This window comes from Mandrillus leucophaeus, unplaced genomic scaffold (assembly GCF_000951045.1).
Source record: "Mandrillus leucophaeus isolate KB7577 unplaced genomic scaffold, Mleu.le_1.0 Scaffold326, whole genome shotgun sequence".
Lineage (NCBI taxonomy): Eukaryota > Metazoa > Chordata > Mammalia > Primates > Cercopithecidae > Mandrillus > Mandrillus leucophaeus.
In genome coordinates, this window is record NW_012103432.1 from 2040649 (window position 1) to 2058505 (window position 17857).

The 17857-nt window shown below is 48.4% G+C and overlaps 1 protein-coding gene across 1 annotated transcript in view; it reads left to right on the plus strand.

Moving 5' to 3' along the window:
* Window positions 1–17270, plus strand: part of POMT2 (protein-O-mannosyltransferase 2) — a 47006-nt gene extending 29736 nt beyond the window's left edge. The window contains exons 11-22 of the mRNA XM_011988287.1: window positions 906–972; window positions 3463–3532; window positions 5474–5552; window positions 6635–6786; window positions 7226–7317; window positions 8387–8463; window positions 11823–11894; window positions 12197–12256; window positions 12349–12454; window positions 13413–13553; window positions 13730–13844; window positions 14740–17270. Coding sequence (XP_011843677.1) covers window positions 906–972; window positions 3463–3532; window positions 5474–5552; window positions 6635–6786; window positions 7226–7317; window positions 8387–8463; window positions 11823–11894; window positions 12197–12256; window positions 12349–12454; window positions 13413–13553; window positions 13730–13844; window positions 14740–14845 — 1137 coding nt within the window. The 3' untranslated portion in view covers window positions 14846–17270. The remainder of the gene's footprint in view (window positions 1–905; window positions 973–3462; window positions 3533–5473; window positions 5553–6634; window positions 6787–7225; window positions 7318–8386; window positions 8464–11822; window positions 11895–12196; window positions 12257–12348; window positions 12455–13412; window positions 13554–13729; window positions 13845–14739) is intronic.
* Window positions 17271–17857: the final 587 nt, after the last annotated feature.

Here is a 17857-nt window from a genome sequence, read left to right on the forward strand (position 1 = left end):
AAAAAAATGCTCTGAAACATTTTTTATGGCTGTATAATATTCTATCCCAGGACATACTATCATGTTAACTATTTTTCTGTTACTAGACAATCATACTGTTTCCAGATTTTTTGTATAAAATGTGAGTTAAATTCTAGGAGAGGATATCTGTGGAGCTTTTTAGTTTCATTTGGCCACATTATAGAAAATATAATAGCATGAATTTTTCATTTAGAAAGTTTGAGGCACGATCTTAATTACTTTTTTTTTTCCTAGATGGAGTCTTGCTCTGTTGCCCAGGCTGTAGTGCAGTGGTGTGATCTTGGCTCACTGCAACCTCCACCTCCTGGGTTCAAGCGATTCTCTTGCCTTAACCTCCCGAGTAGTAGGGATTACAGGCATATACCACACCCAGCTAATTTTTGTATTTTTAGTGAAGACGGGGTTTTACCATGTTGGCCAGGCTGATCTCAAACTCCTGACCTCAGGTGATATGCCCACCCAGGCTTCTCAAAGTGCTGGGATTACAGGCATGAGCCACCACGCCCGGCTTTAATTACTTTGAAAATGCACTTAAATCCTCATCCTGTTTTTGTGCTGAAGTCAACCGGTTGTATAAGGCCTCATGGTTCCTCCCTCTAGAAGGCTGGATAGAACTTTTAGGACAAGATGCAGAAAGATACAAAGAGACAAAAAGGCTCTTGTGAGACAAGGCCTCTAAATGCAGAAGGAAGGAGAGAATTTCACTTACCAATGCTACATCTGAGCCCCATTGGGAAACATGGCCCCTCAGGTTGGTGGCTAGGGATTCTGAAATTGGCTTAAGCAATGTTGATTTGATGTTGATTGTTCTTGGCCAGCTGTGCTGATAGTGATGGTATTCTCCCTCCTGCCTCCTCTTCCCTCCGCCCCCACCCCCTACCCAGGTCACCACCTATTTGCACAAGGACTACAACAACCTGTGGATTATCAAGAAACATAACACAAATTCAGGTAATGTGGTCAGAGACTGATGCTTCTTGTGCTGTTACTCTCTCTGAGCCCTCCTTAAGATTTCTCATGCCTGCAAAAGAATGATCCTGAGATGGGCTTTGCTAACCATCTTTGACACCTTTACTTATCTCAATTATCCTTTTGATTATTATTTATTAAGCACCTACTGTGTTCCAAGCACTGTTGTTGGCATAGGGGATAAGCATTGAACAAAACAGGTAAGAACTTGCTCTTAGAGCTGTCATTTTGAAGACAGATAGCAGAGCCCAGATTTAATCCAAGTAGAGGTTACTTGAGCATGCCACTGGGGGCTGGTGAGTGGCCCCAGCTGAGGGCACCTGGCTGCTGCTCTCATTTCTGACATAGAGCACACCAAACATTGCACACTGTAGCATGTGGTGCGGCTCAAGTTGTCTTGATAAGATAGAATTCTGCCCACTGCTCAGCCCTGGCCTGAGTCAGTCAGTTGGAGATCTGAGGGGCTACTAGTCCTGTGACTGGAATTTGTCTAGACTAATTCCTGGGATGTGACTCAATGCCCGCTGATCTGTTCCCAACTGGCCTGGGTGAAGTAACTGCAGCACACCTATCGGGCTCTCAGGGCTTTATGACAAGAGTAAGACTGGAGCCAGATCTTCCTTTCTTTGGTCAGACAGCTAGCTACCTGCAGGCTGTGCCTCTGCTGCAGCTGAGGAGAGAACAGAGGGCATCTAACACTCACCTTCTGAGCCTGTCATCTCTGCTGACGGTCTTGTGCCACAGGTATCTCTGTGACTCCTCAGCAAATCCCACCTGGCTTAGCCTATCCCAGCTTAGCTGCTCCTGGGCCTTTGTGGAGAAATGGGCAGCTACTCACCTAAATCCACCTCCTGTTATTGCCATGTAGGCTAGAAACGTGGTGTATACAACCACTTTGCATTCTGCTCCTTAGTAGGATAAATTATGACACCATTGGGCAGAGTCTGTTTCTATACCTTTATAATGGATATTGATTGATTCAGCAGGCCAAATGTGAGTGTTCTATCGCAGTGAGGAGTTACGAGGGAAGACCAGTTTTACTTCCATCGTGTGGTCATGAACCGAGTCTTTGACATTCCTAGTCTGTTATTCTATTGTGACTTCTGAGTTAAGATGGTTGCATTTCATCGAAATGATTAAGGATTTTGTGGGAGCTTTATAGACTAGGGTCTTTGTGTTCTTGACGGCTATAAATGCCCCTCCCCACCAAATGCATATGAAATAAAGCCTCACTCCCTATTGACTTATTTGATTTGTCATCTTGCTAATTAATGCTTTTAAGAGACCCTAACAGGCAGCATGGAAATGGGCATCTCTTCAGTTGAGTTATCTGATTCTCTCGAGAGCCAGTGATTTGCACTGGCAAATTTATCTTTCCTGACCTTGATCTATTTATAGTGTGTTGGTATCTCACTGTTTGGGACAGAAATTTGCAAGGATCCATTCTGTGTTGCTATGATTACTGCCAGCTCCTTTTCCATGTCATCACCTTTCTAGATCCTGATTGGTCTTGACTTTGAGATGATACAGAAGTAGTCCCTTAATCATTTCGTCATTCTTCGCCTCACATTTAGCAAGTTTATTGCCAAAGACAAGATACTCGCTGGCACAATTGTCAGGGTTTATTTGATTTTGAGGAGAGTTGGGCAAGTGGTCATTTGTATGGAATTACTTTTTAGAAGACTATTATTACTACTAAAGTCTTATTATTCCCAGCTTAAGCTCCAGTGGGGCTTCAGTGCCTATTGGGTAAAGGCCACATTCCCGCCTGGAATATGCAGTCTGGCCACACTCGTTCATAGCCTCATCTGTTCCCACTCTCCCCCACCCCACCCACCCTTACAGTATTAAACCCATTTGCTATTCATCAAAGGAGTTTTTCTTCTTCTTCTTCTTTTTTTTTTTTTTTTTTTGGAGACAAAGTCTTGCTCTGTCACCCAGGCTGGAATGTAGTGGCACAATCTCAGCTCACTGCAACCTCCGCCCCCCGGGTTCAAGCAATTCTCCTGCCTCAGCCTCTCGAGTGGCTGGGACTACAGGTGTGCGCCACCACGCCTGGCTATTTTTTGTATTTTTAGTAGAGATGGGGTTTCACCATGTTGGCCAGGCTTGTCTCAAATTCCTGACCTCAGGTGATCTGCCCGCCTCAGTCTCCCAAAGGGCTAGGATTACAGGCGTGAGCCACTGTGCCCGGCCAGAAGTTTTCTTCTTTCACACTTCTAGTGCCTTTTCCCCGCTTGTCCACCTGACAATATCCTCCCTTTCCTTTAGGAGACTTTTGAAGCATTGTCTCTGGGACAGCCTTCTCTAGTCCCCCAAGACAATTTAGGGGTCCTTCCTGTCTGGTCTGAGAGTACCTGGTTATACCTCTAGCAGACACCACATGGTACTGTAACCCTTTACCAGTCAGCCCTTGATTAATACTAGCCTGGTAAGTGATTTTGGATATCAATCCTTGTTTATTTTTGGCAGATCCCCTAGACCCTTCCTTCCCAGTGGAGTTTGTAAGACATGGAGACATTATTCGACTAGAACACAAAGAGTAAGTCTATTTGCAGTTTGAATAAATAAATGGTATGGGCACCAAGGGGAGGCAGTTATTTTAAGAAGTAAACAGAAGTTAGATTTTGATAAGGCTCTGGTCAATGGAGCAAGGCTGCAGTGCGAGAATAGGAGAAGCATTTTATGAAGGTGATGAAATTGCAGGCCAGCCTTTGCCCCTGCCTACTGGGGACCTTTCAGTTTCCCATTTCCTAGAGGAAAATTTGAGTTGCCCAAGGCTGCTGCTGCTTTTTTTTTTTTTTTTTTTTTGAGACAGAGTCTCACTATGTTACCCAGGCTGGCCTCAGAGTCCTGGGCTCAAGCGATCCTCCCGCTTCAGCCTCCCAAATGGTTGCTATTACAGGCATGAGCCATCACACCCGGCTCCCAAAGCTGCTTCTTAAGTGGCTGCCTTTAGAAAGATGTAGGAGTCTGTTTCTGAGAATATGGCAAGCTAGCTTATTTAACCAGTGTTCTCACTGAAAATGACTAAAAATGCTGGAATAATATAAAGACTTCTTAAGAGCATAAAAAGGCTGACAAGATATTAAAGAGTTACCAGGCCAAAACCTAAGTGAAATGAGGAATCCAGAGAAGTAAGTGAGACACTGAAGCCACTTTTGCTTTGATCCCACAATCTTGACTTTTGGCTGCCTCCTGAGAGAAGAGGTTTTAAAGTCAAACCTCTAGGCTCACCCAAAGTGGTAAATTTATTAAGTTATCCTTCCCTGTATTTGGAACCCCCAAAGGCTTAGGGTAAGGGTAAATCTGCCCTATGCACCTGTGCCCAGGAAAAATTACTTTAGGACCCAGCTAAGTGTTGGGGGTTGGGTAGTGAACTGTCCTTAGTTCCTGAGAAGTTGGAACTACCATTTGATCCTCACATGAACTTGGGGCTCAAATTCATGTCACCCGGATGATCTCAGAATCTGCAAGCCATGAATTTAAATGAACATGATCCTAGATTGGTCATGTCTCCTAGGTACATGGCTAAAAGCAAATGTAAGCCCTCTTTGGAGAAAGACATTGTCATTCATTCCCATAAATAGTTTTTTAGTGACAATAGTACATGCCCAAAAGTAACAAAGCACACAAGAAAATAGGGCACTGTGTGCAAGAACAAGCTGAAATGACAGAGAGCAGGAGCAGACCCGTAAACATTTCATAGACTGGAATTATCAGATACAAATTTTTAAATATCAAGGGTGTGTGTGTGTGTGTGTGTGTGTGTGTGTGTGTGTGTAGAGAGAGAGAGAGAAGCAATTAGCTGTGGTTTTTTTCCGAGTCAGCTGGATTTTGAATACTTAAAATTTTTATTTTATTAAATAAATTTCATTTTGTCATTAATAAAAATTTATTGTAATTAAATTTTACTTTTGCAAATTTTCACAAATTTTATAATGAACATTTATTACTCGTTCCAGATAAAAGTGAGAGTTGTTACATAAAACTAAATAAATAAAAGCTAAATTAAACCCCTCTCATCCTCCACAGAAGTCTACTTAAAAAACCTGGTGATGGGAGCAGAAAGAGTAAGTGGCAGTGAGGAGGTTACCTAGCTCAGGCCATGCAGATTACAAGTTTTAATTTTTCCTCTCCTCAAACCTGCCTCCTAAGTCAGGCAAGCTAAGTGCTTCAAAGCTACTAAATGTGTGAAAGTCGCCCCCCACCTCCCTGCCAGCACCTAAAGTTAGCCCCTTTCTTGGCATGCCATCCAGTGCTCCTACCATCTGTCTCTCCTGGTTTGGGCTCATCTCTTCTCCAGTTCTCATGATATTTCTTGAGAGTAAATAGGAAAAAAGTTCCTGATATGTTGGATTTAATAGTTCAGATTCTAATTTTTCTTATCCTGACAGATGACTCTGAACATCCTTGGTAAAAGAAGAAATGTTGCACATCTTCTTTCTATAGGATAATGACACTTCTCTCTTCTAACTTCTAGAACTTCCCGGAACTTGCACAGTCACTATCATGAGGCCCCCCTGACCCGGAAGCACTATCAGGTCACCGGCTATGGCATAGTAAGTAAGCAACGGGGGTGTGAGCAGGATGTAAAAAGTTATGGGCCTTGGCTCAGGGTTGTGTGGTGGGATATCTTCTCCCCAGAATTCTGGAATGTTCCTGAGGATAAGAGGCTGCACAGGGAGTCTCTTAACATTTGGGAGCTTTTTGGCTAGGCTTGTTGTGGGAAAAGCAGCCTATGAAGTCTGTCTCCATCTCTCTCCTCACATAATAACCATGCCATTTACATGTTTTGATACTTAATAAATATCAAATATGAATACTATTTGGATCTCTTTTAAAATCACCTTGGACATAGAAAACAAGGACCCACAATATGGCCCCCGACGAACATGTATGTTTATCTTTTGCCAGATCCCAAGTTCTCATTGGCTTTATTTTAAGTATCACTTCCCTGTTCTGCAGCTTTTGTATTTTACTACCTCAAAGAGATGCAGCTAATAGAGTAAAAGCTCTATGAGTACTTATGGCTTTGGGAGTAACTGAAGACAAAAACTACTAGTGGAAAACTGTATACAGATTCTGGCCTTCAGGTGGATTTCCCAGCCCTCTTTCTGTTTGCTTATCCCACATTGTGCTAGGTCAAGACTGTGAATGTTCTGATCTTCTTTGTGGGCATCTTCTGAGAAGAATTAGACATACACGTCTTAATATCCAAAGTGCGATAGCCAGGCCAGACCTTCCTGGCTTAGATGAGTGAGTACCTAGATGGCCAAGGTAATGGATGCAAATGGCCCAGATCTGTTTCTGTTGGCTCAGAGTGATGTCTTGAGTTTGAGTGAAGGGCAAAGACATCTATTTAGAACTTGAACTCCAGTTCTATGAAGTGAAGAGTTGGACTTCTGGTTCCAGGGGTCATACAACTGTGTTTTGGTTGTAATAGTGAGTTTTCGGACAATGCCAGTCACCTGGGATATTTCTTTGGCCGCCTTGTAACCTCGCCCATCTCTATCATTGAGCCCGATTTGGTCTTTGACCTTCATAACATGGTGGCATCTGAAGGTGGCCATTTCCCTTTCTGACATATTTTCTCTAAAGTCCCCTCACTTTCTTTGTATTTTTTTCTTGGTTTTTGTGGCAGAATGGAACAGGGGACTCAAATGATTTCTGGCGGATTGAGGTTGTAAACAGAAAATTTGGAAACCGGATCAAAGTGCTGAGAAGTCGAATTCGCCTCATCCATTTGGTCACAGGTTGTGTCCTGGGCTCCTCGGGAAAGGTTCTACCCAAGTGGTAAGTCTCTAGGGTTTTGCTGTCCCAATCAAGGGTCCTGATTTTCCTTTCACTCTACAAGGAGTATGCCAGAAGCTTTCGTTTTCCCGTGTTCGCCTCCTGTCTGCTTGTTCTTAGTGGCAGATGGAGGGAGAGTAGGCATCGGGTGTATTATGGAGCACAGAACTCCAGGGCAGCTTTGGTGTTTTATGTGTTCTGATAGTTCAACATTTTCACATCTGGCTGGTGCTAATAACTCTCTGGGTCTATGTCTCTTTCAAAAATGGGACTACTGTATGCTGGACTATCCTAGGATAGTTGTCCAACATGGAACATGAAGAAATAATGGCCACCAGGTGGAAAAGAGAAGGAGCCTGTGGATTTAAGAGCAGAAGACAGTGCTGCTCTCTGGTGGATTTCAGGTCTTCTGAGAGACATCTGTGACTTCTGCTTTTCACAGGGGCTGGGAGCAGTTGGAAGTTACTTGCACCCCATACCTGAAAGAAACCCTCAACTCCATCTGGAATGTGGAGGACCATATCAATCCCAAGTGTGAGTGAGGTCACTTTCTGGGCTGGCTCTGGAGGGAAACATGTATAAGAAACCCTTATCTTAGAAAAGTAAGCGTTTGTAGACTCTGCTGTCCCTTCAACTTGCTGCTGTTTGTTCCTTGTTAACACTCTCTTTCTGGAGTTGTCTGTACCTACATAGCATACTCCTTTCCTTCTCATCTACTCCCTCCGTAAACTCCTCTCTGTAAAGTGGCCAGTGGCCATCTGCAGGTCCATCTGTCTCGTCTGCCTCTGGGCTCCTCTCTCCCCTGCACCATGGGCACCTCCCCAGCCTCCAGGCTTGGAGCAAGCTGGTACTTTCCCTTTATGCCTCAGTGTGGAGTCGCTTCCCCGTCCCCCACATATCCAGCCAACGCTTTTATAGAAAGTGACAAGCACAACCCTAATCTGTGCCCCACTCTCTACACCCAAGCTCCAATTTGATATTTCCACTGCATTGTCAGCTTCAACTCAGAAAGTATTTGGATTCATCATCTGTTTTCCTAAACTACCCACCTCAAGCTTATGTGTGCCTTCATTTTGTTCTTCCCACCCAATCTAGCCAAACCCACTAATCAACTAATTCAGCAACTCTTGTATCAAGTATGCCAGGAACCATGTGGGGCCCTGTGGACATATTGGTGAGGAGACAGACTTGGTCCTTGTCCCGACAGCAACTGCTCCAGTGGTCCAGAATGATTCATTCCTCATTCCCAGGCCCTTCAAAGGGCCACAGTGACCGGGGGCTGTGCAGCTGTCCCTTATGCCTAATAGGAGAGCAGCATTTGAGCCAGTACCACAGTGAAAAGTGATGGTGCTGAGAGCTGTCGGAGTACCAAGCAGGTGAAGCCTCCTTGTCTGTTTCCTTTGCATTTCTCAGAATGCCTGATGAGTTCTTCATACAGCTAAGTAGATGATCAAGAATTGGGCCAAGCTTTCTTCTGTCTCTTCAACAGTTGTCAACTTGTCAGCAAGGTTGCACTTGTATTCTGGTGGGAATGTGGGTACCATGGACAGACTGAGGAGAGAATATATGACAAAGGCTTTTCTCCTGCCTTTTTTTCCCCTAGTGCCAAACATCAGCCTGAATGTGCTGCAGCCCAGTTTTCCTGAGATCTTGCTAGAATCCCACATGGTCATGATCCGGGTATGTGTCCCCTTCTCATTTCATGGCATCTCTAAGAGCTTTTGGGCAGCCATGACTTTGGATCACAAGTCAATGCCATGCTACAGATCCATTCCCCCTTGTGGAGGAATTTGAAAGCGTCTTCACTATGACTTTCCGTGATCCTCAAAGGCATTTCCCTCACCACAGAATGAGGATGGTGGTGATGTTGATGATACCAGTGAATGCGTGTACAGCTCATGCCAGGCACTACGTGAAGCACTGTACATTTATCAACTCATCTGATACTTATTACAATCATATGGAGGTTGCTGTCATTCCCAGTTACAGGAGAGGGAACTGAGGTACAGAGAGGTCGGGGAACTTGCCCAGGATCACACAGCTAAGTGTAGGAGGGAGATCCAGCCCTCAGAGCCAGGCTGGTAGGCTTTTAGTGTTACTACTAGTTACCACTACACTCCTCCACCTCTAAGTGATCTGTAAATCTGTCCAAGTGGCAGAGCCCCTGAAAATCATAGTGCTCTTAGTTGAAGATCATGAGATACTGATAGTTCATTCCATCATACGAAATCAGGATCAGTTAGGATGGATAGCTAATTTGAGTGTGTTGTTTATACGCAGCATGAAATCCCAGCCACAAGCCCACTCATATTCCTGGACAGAAACTGCTTAGGCGGGGCATGGTTGATTCTTTTTTAAGATTTTCGAAGACATTGTTTGCGCTGTCTATCATTAGTGGCTGACAGCAGTTGTAGCATCAAAGGTTTAAGAAAAATTCAGAGAAGAAATCTTTAAATTGAGAAAATTCTACTCACTAGCTTACATTTTCCCCGGCTGTCATCCTGCTGTTTAGTGGAAGAGCCCCTTATTCTGGCTTATGGAAAACCTGTGTTCTGCAGGAATAATGTTTAAGAATCACTATCTCAAGCCAGCTCTGTGATTATCCCTCTACCCACAGCACTGCAGGGAGGTGGAGCGCTTGTTATTTTTCCCCTGGTAAGCCACTGTCGAGTGGACTTCCCTGGAAGTGATTATGTAAGCAGTACTCAGGAAATACAGTTGACTTATTTCACCAGATTAAATTTTTAAAATTGAAATTTTGTCATTTTTGCACATTGGGAGGTGATGAGTTGACATTAAGCATCTCTGGGTCACTTCCTCTCTGACTCTCTGCTTGTAGCTGTCACTGTGGCCTGACGGCTTAGCTCTTTTGAACGTGTGCCTGTCAGTCAGAATATCATTCTGGGCCTGGGTCAAATTTTAAGACTAAATCTAGGAATTTCATTTTGTCTTTCATCATCTAAGAAGTAGAGTCAGAGAAGAAAAGGGAAATAGGAGAGCTTTCTTATTCGGCCAACAAAGAGTCAGGGAGGGGAAAGAGATGAGAACACTGAGTCCAGACTACAGAAACTGCAGGGGCAGGGCTCTTCTGCCGGCTGAGTAGTGGCCCGGGACCTGGAGGAGAAGGCTGCCTTGCCTGGTGCACTTGCAGGAGTGAGCCCATCCAGATTTCAGCCATAGAGAACAACTTACAAGTACATATGCCTGTGAAGGTTGCAGATTTTTCTTTCCTCTCTCTCTCTTAGTTTAGCAACAGAGCAGGATTTCTCAGAGTTTAATGTAGTGAATAAGATTCCCTTGGCTTGGTACAGTTCTGACAGGAGTCCTTGGGTTTGGGACCAAACTGTACAATGTGAAGGAACTGGTTTCCCTCAGCAACTGCTCCAGGGGTCCAGAATGATTCATTCCTCATTCCCAGGTCCTTCAAAGGGCCACAGTGACTCAGGGACTGTGCAGCTGTCCCCTTTGTGTCTGATGTCCCCAGTGCACTTTTGACCTTGGAGGCACAACCTCTCCACCATGCAGAGGCCTGTAAACTCTTCCCATCCCCTTGACAAACTGGATTCCTAAGGCACTGGGTGACAGTCCACTGAACTTTCTGGATCTTTCTTAGGCTATCCCAGTGGTTCTCAGTTGAGGGCGATTTTGCCTCTCGGGACTTTTGGCTATGTCTGGAGAAATTTTTGGCTGGGAAACGGAGGGGCTGAGGGTAGGAGTGCTACTGGCATTCAGTGAGTGGAGGCCAGGAATGCTAAACACTCTACAATGCACAGGACAGTCCTCACAACAAAGACTCTTCAGCTCGAAATGTCGGGAGTGCTGAGGCGGAGAAGCTCCGGCCTAAGTCATGGCAGCTGACTCCCCTTCCGGGGAAAGGCCTTTCCAGTCTGTCCCAGTGATGAGGCTGACCCCAGTCCTAGTGGTTAAAATCCCGGATCCTGACCCTACTCCTTCCTGTTTTAGCAAAGACCTGGTTTGCCCTGTAGAGACAGGTTAGCAGATGTTCTTGGCTGCTGGATTAGGGAGGCTGTGTCTGGGTCCTTCAAAGCATGCATTGGGGTTGATTTCTCTCCCAGTAGATGAAATGTGTTCTTGGAGGGAAAAAAAAAAACAAAAAAACAAACTTATTTTTTATGTATATAGCACAAGTGAGATGTACAGTATAAAGTATTAAAATGTCATGGAGGATGTTTAGGGAAACACTTGTCTAGAAGCACTCCTGGTAGAGGGGCAGTAGTGGGAAAAAATGGTGGAGAAACACTAGGCTAACGTAACCTCTTCCAAGTCTAGGCATACATGAGAGTTTCCACTTTTCTATTTGAAATTGGCCCCTGAAGGGAACAAATAAGTAAGCCTTATTTTTAAAAAAAATTTTTAAATTTTTTTTTGAGACTGAGTCTTGGTCTTTTTGCCCAGGTTGGAGTGCAATGGTGTGATCTCGGCTCACTGCAACCTCCACCTCTCGGGTTCAAGTGATTCTCCTGCCTCAGCCTCCCGAGTGGCTGGGATTACAGGCACCCACCACTACGCTCAGCTAATTTTTTGTATTTTTTAGTAAAGATGGGGTTTCACCATGTTGGCCAGGCTGGTCTCGAACTCCTGACCTCAGGTGGTCCACCCACCTCAGCCTCCCAAAGTGCTGGGATTACAGGCATGAGCCACTGTGCCTGGCAGTAAGCCTCATTTTATATCCCCTCTCCGATCATTTTCACACCTTGTCCTTGGCTTGGCAGATGGGTATATATTTTGTGCCCATTGGAACAATTTCCTCATTCCCCTTTCCCTTCTTTTTCCCTAGCGTAGAGGGTTGGAATGGACCCCTTATGGGAAATGGAGGCTTGTTTGGGAGAAGTAAAGCAATTGTTGTAAGCAGGCAGACAGTGGCTGCAAATGATCCCTGATTCTTCTCTGCAAGGGAAGGGAAGAAGAGAAGGTTGTGCTCGGCGCTTGGCCCTGTATTAGAGAAACCTGGGCCTCACATTTCTGTCAACCCTCCAGATCTCCGTCTTGACTAGCTTTTCCTTGCTACCTTCATGCAGGGGAACAGTGGCCTCAAACCCAAGGACAATGAGTTCACATCCAAACCCTGGCACTGGCCTATCAACTATCAGGTAGGATCCGAGGCTGGGGCTCCTCCCAGGAAATGGAGCCAAGAACGAGACCAGGGAGACAGGTGGAGGTGGGGGTGGGTATGCTAGGGCAGGCAGATCCTGGGATGGGTTGGCCAGAGGCAGGGCTCTGTTTTCTGCCCTAATTCTGACCCTGCCTTCCCAGAGAGCTCATGTAGAATTTGCATAGCCTGAGCCTCATGTCCAGCCTCCCTATCTGTGAAGGAAGACCATCTTCCTCCCCCTAATGGGTGTGGCCAGGGATGGGCTGGACCTGGGTCAGCAGGGTGATCTCCGTTCCACAGGGCCTGCGCTTCTCAGGGATCAATGACACAGACTTCCGAGTCTATCTGCTTGGCAACCCGGTGAGTGCCTAAACATTCCTGGCTCAGGCCCTGGAGCACTTGGCCATGGAGAGTGGCTGCGTTCTCATCTGCCCGTTCCCATTTCTGCACAGGTGGTTTGGTGGCTGAATCTGTTGAGCATCGCCCTCTACCTCCTCTCAGGGAGCATCATTGCTATAGCCATACAGAGAGGGGCACAGCTGCCAGCGGAGGTTGCAGGTCAGGTCCCCTGGGGCTCTCCCTCCCCTGACCTGGTGGTAGCAGAGCGCCTGCACCCCTGGGGAGGGCCGGCTGCCTGCTGATGGGCCATCCTTTATGTTTACCACCCCACACCTTCCCTTATCCTTTGCTTTTGAAAGCTAACGACCCCCAAGTACCCAGTGCTGTGGTAAACACTTTACTTCCTCCCAACAACCCTAGAGCGTTGGCAATTATGACCCCCATTTTATGGATTAGGAAACCAAGGAACCAAGAGATTAAGAAACTTGTCCCAGGATATACAGCTAGTAAGTGATAGAGCTGAGGCTCAAACCCGTGCAGTCTGACTCCACCGCCCTCACTTTTAGCCCCATGCTATGTACACAGCTGCCCATCTTTTCTCTTCTGTCACCTCCTTGTTCCACGGCCCTGTCCTCTCTGGGCTAGAGAGGAGCCTCCAGGGTTATTGGGTTCCCATCCCAGTGCTGTTCTTGGTAACTCTGGCTGCCAGACCATGGGCCACAGCACCTGAGACAGTCACACAGGCCCTTCTGCCTCTGCAGCTGTCTGTCTGAACAGTCATAGTCCCAGACACCCCCTCACTCCATCCTCACCTGTGACCTCACCTTAGCGCTTGTCTGCCGCTGCAAAGATCTGTGTGGCAGCAAAGATGTGGGAGGTGGAAGTAGGGAGTGAAGCTGTCTGAGGTGTAGAGGGGTTTCTTTAGAGGCTGGGCTGCCTCCTGCTGGTGCTTGGTGTACCTGCCATTGGTGCCCAGGCCTCACTAGGCTGGACCCTGACCAGAGTTCTCGAGCTCCAGCTTCTCTTCTTCCAGTTTCTGTAGCGTGGTTTGGGTTGGTCCAATGAGGTGAAGTGACATATTCAAGGTCACACAGCAAGGAAGGGGCAGAGCTGGACCAGAGCCTGGAATCTCTGCCCACTCCTTGTCTTCTGACCGGGCTGTGCTGCTTGGGCCCAGGGTTGTCCCAGGTCCTGCTGCGAGGAGGCGGCCAGGTCCTGCTCGGCTGGACACTCCATTACTTCCCATTCTTCCTGATGGGCCGGGTCCTCTACTTCCACCACTACTTCCCAGCCATGCTCTTCTCAAGCATGTTGACAGGTCAGTGCCACCCACCTGGACTTGGGAGACAGAGCAGGTGGAGGGGGGGCCACTGTGGGGCAGCAGTGCTGGGAGTGACTCTCTGCTCCTTGACTTGGAGTGGCTCCTTCTTCTGTAGCCCAGAAGTCATCCCCTGCCTGGCTGACTCCAGGATTCTCTCCTCTCCTCTGCTCTAGGCATTCTGTGGGACACCCTCCTGCGGCTCTGTGCCTGGGGCTTGGCCTCTTGGCCCCTGGCAAGAGGCATACACGTGGTGGGAATCCTGAGCCTGCTCCTGGGAACCACCTACAGGTGAGCATCCCTGCACCTCACGTGCCCTCCCAGTGCAGGCTCAGTGGTGCCTCAGCCCTGATGCATTCGAGAATCCCCTGTGGTGCTTTTAACACCACCAGTGCCCATGCCCAGAGGTTCTGCTTCACCCCAGCCCAGGTGGGGCCATGGCTTCCAGAGTCCCCCAGGTGATCCTAATGTGCAGCCAGGTAGGAGAAGCAGGGCTTAATCTGCCTTTTCCCCTTTTGCTGGTGGTTCAGCTTTTGTGCCATCCCAGCACACCTGGAAGGGTACCCCTCTAGTCACAGTGACTCCCTGCCAAAACAGCTCCCAGAGGGGGAGGGTGGGAATGGGGGGCAGGGTACCCCTCTTTAGTCACCATGGCCCCCTGTCGGAACAGCTCTTGGGGTGGGGGGGGACTGGGTGGCAATGGGAGACAGGGTACCTCTTTAGTCACTGTGGCCCCCTGCTGGAACAGCTCTTGGCGGGTGGGGTGGGAAGGGTGGGAATGGGGAGTGTGGGGCTGAGTGGCTGGAAGGGAGAGTTGTTTGGAAGTCTCCCCGGTTCCCCACTTGGTGCTGGGCCTGTGACCTGTGAGCACATGCCTGCCTAAGAGGGCTACATTTACATGTTGACAAACACTCCGGGCCAAATAGCCGATAACGAGACCCCTAGAAGGGTTGCCCTCCTGGGCCTCTTGGGAAGAGCCCTTTCCACGATTATCACTGAGTCAGCATCTACTAAGCTGTCCAGCTACGGTGTGCCCAGCAGGACTCAAGACAGACAAGGCCATGAAAGAGAACCGGGCTTGGCGATGGGGAATTTCTCCGGAGCTCCAGCAGGAGGAATGGAATTCAAAGCCCCTCAGCTGAGGCACTGGGGGTGCCAACTGCTTCCTGCTGGTTCTCTCTCACAGCTTCTACCTCTTCCACCCTCTGGCTTACGGGATGGTTGGTCCCCTGGCCCAGGACCCCCAAAGTCCAATGGCAGGACTAAGGTGGCTAGACTCATGGGACTTTTGAGGCCACTGCAAAGATTCCATCCTGGGTCCAGGACTTCCCAGGAGAGCCAGCTGGGGAGCAGTACTGGACCCTTCCAGCTGTGAGGAAGCTGCCTAAGGAGCCTGAAGAATTCTGCCCACCAGGACCCAGCTCTGGGAGTGCAGCGGGAACGGAACCCAGCATTGGAGAGAGCCGGGAGAGCGCCACAGCTCCGCCCACAGCACCACAGAACCACAGAGAGGACGGCACCTCTCAGGCTGCTCCCTCGTGCACAGCGCGGGGGAGGACGGGTGCCAGAGGGTGGGTGTGGGGGTGTGTGTGTGTATGTGAGGGCACATTGTCCATATCCCTGTGGAATACAGGCCATGTAACTGTGGACAGCTGAGTGTCATAAACTAAAATAGTCCAGGCTACAGTATTTTCTGGTATTTTTTTCATGTTGGATTTCTTTGGTTTTAGTTTGTAAGATCCATCAAAAATTCTCAGACCTCTAAGAGGGCCTTGAGGGCAGAGAATACTGACCTCACCTTGGGATGTCACCAAAGGCAGAGCAGATGGGACTGTCAAAGTTGTGCTGCCCTCCCTCCCACAAACAGATGAATCCAGCGTGGAGAAAGGCGCACCGCCCCGAGCTGGAGGGCCTGGCTCCCACCACGCCCCAAGTGGCTGCAGGTAGCTGGACTTCCTGCCCGTGACGCACAGACAGCACCGGACTCCGGAGCCTCAGCCTGCCTTAGTCCTTGGTTCCTCGTTTTTTGGGATTGTCACACTGTGAGACTCAGAGGAGGAATGAGGTCCTATCCTGGGCTGCTCAGTGTTTCCAGGCCCCATGTGCCAGAGGCCGGGTCTCTCCAAGTGCATCTGGCCTGGCCTGGAGGGCAAGGCAGATGCATTCTCCTGGCTGCTGGGAGAGCCCTTGGGAACCTTGCTTAGCGCCCAAGGTAGATGAGAGACAGGACAGGGAATCTGCGTGGTGCTGGGGTATAGGGACTCTGGCCTCTCCAGACTAATGTTCCTGTCACCTGCTGAGCTTTCCCAGTGTCACTTCTACAGTCCTTCTCTGCTCACCCCTCCCTCACTCTGTGGGCAATTCCCTTTCTCTCTGTCACTGCTACAGCAATGAAGACCCACGGCACCTAGAAATGCATCCCAGCTTCCTGCGTCTACCACGCTGCAGCTCGAACAAGAAGCTCAGAGCTGCCCCTTCCACTTCCTCCCCGAAAGGGATGAAGAAAACCCTGTGGTAGAACCAAACCACCCAAGGCCAGCCCTTCAGCCTGCCTCCTCCTTCCTGGTGCATGACAACATATTTCTTTTGTCTCAGAGGACTTTGATGCTTCAAGATTTAATGATGAATCTGCCACACTCCATTTTCCCCCCTCTGTAGCTCCCAACAACTCTGACAGGGTCAGATCTCTTTAAAGCATCTTCAGGAGATGGTTGCCACGGAGACTGGATATTGGTCCCAGGGACAGGCTGTGCTACCTACTGGGTGGTGGGGAGGGAAGCTTCTGGCCATGCTTGGACATTCAAACCAACCATCATTAATGTTAATAGAGGAAATGCAGCAACATCAAAAGCAAGGCAGGTTGGTTAATTAGATCTGGGGCCTGATGACCTCCCTCTCCCACCGCTACAGCCCTTTTGACCTCCCCCAGCAGGAAGCGCTGTCTGTGCGGCTGAGTCTGGGCTGCTTGCTTAATTGCATTTCTGGCAGGGAAGGAGAGGAGGGATGGAGAAGCTCTGCTCCCTGCTTCCACCTCACCATGTTTCCTCCCCTCCTCTCCCTTCCTCTCCTCCCCACAGGCAGAATTGCTTTCTTCTGAGCCGGGTGGGCTCTTCTGCAGGTAGAATGCAGGGATCTGTGCTTGGCTCTTAGCAAAGCAGGTGGCCCACAGTGACCTCCAGGAGGTGGCTGATTTTCCTTTGTGCCTTCTTGTTTCTCAGTAGGAACTTGGAAGGGAGAAGCTCTGAAGGAGCCAGAGGGGCAGCCACCCCGCATGAGGGTGAGGAAGGAGAAGCCCAGCAGCCTCTACCCATCCCTCCCTCCCAGTTAGGCTGCACTGGGGCCAAACGCTTCCCTGGGCTCCCACTGCCTTCTAAGGAGCCAAGGAGAATTTCCTGCCCACTTTCTCTTCCTCCATGCCCAAACTGGCAGGTGCTTCTCTGGGGGCAAGGTCACATGGGTTGATGTAGCTTTGAGTGCTGAGGTTCTGTTTTCTGCAAGATGCTGGAAAAAGGCTGTCAGGGTGCTTCTCTGAATATGGGCTTTAGCCTTAGCACTGGCAGAAACGTGATGTGTCCCACAAACCGCTGGTAGAGGAAGATGTTCGTCAGTCCAACCTCCATCCAGCTTCTTGAGCCTATTTGGTTTAAAAAAAAAAAAAAAAAAAAGGCTTCTAATCAGAAGCCACTGACTTTTATAATAAATAGCAGTTGTTTTGAATGCCTTGTTGTCCTTGTACTTAATTGAATCTGACTTGCCCTCTGGCTCCCAGAAAGGCCTCCCTGAGAAGAATGTTTTGAGTGCAGGAACCACCCTGTGTGTCATGTCTGAGGCTGATCTAATTCCAGCAGAGGCCCTGGGCTGGGCAGGTGAGCCTGATTACTCCAGGGGGCATTTGGATCTCCCCATGTATACAGTTATTTGAGTAATGTTGGTTGTCATTTTGGTATATTTAAACTGACTCCAAAATAAATAGGAAGCTGGACCTCTGATTTGTCCTCTTTCAACCTGCTCACACGGCATAGAAAGGAGTGCAAGAAGAGGTACAGTTGTCCCCTTCCCAGACAGCCGAGTGTCCCAGCACTGGAGCAACTTGCCATTCTGCCTAACAGAGTCCCGCATCTTGACAGGGGTCTCCTGTTATGAGGAGTGATGCTAAGGATCTGAAGGCAGCAGGAGCTGACCTGAGTGTTGGACAGAGAGTGGGGGAGGGGAGCAGCACTGTGCTGTGGAACTGGGGGGCTTCTGGACTGCCTAGCCACCCTCTGGTGGGGGCTGGTGGGGAGAGAAGGGCATGTGGGTCTTCA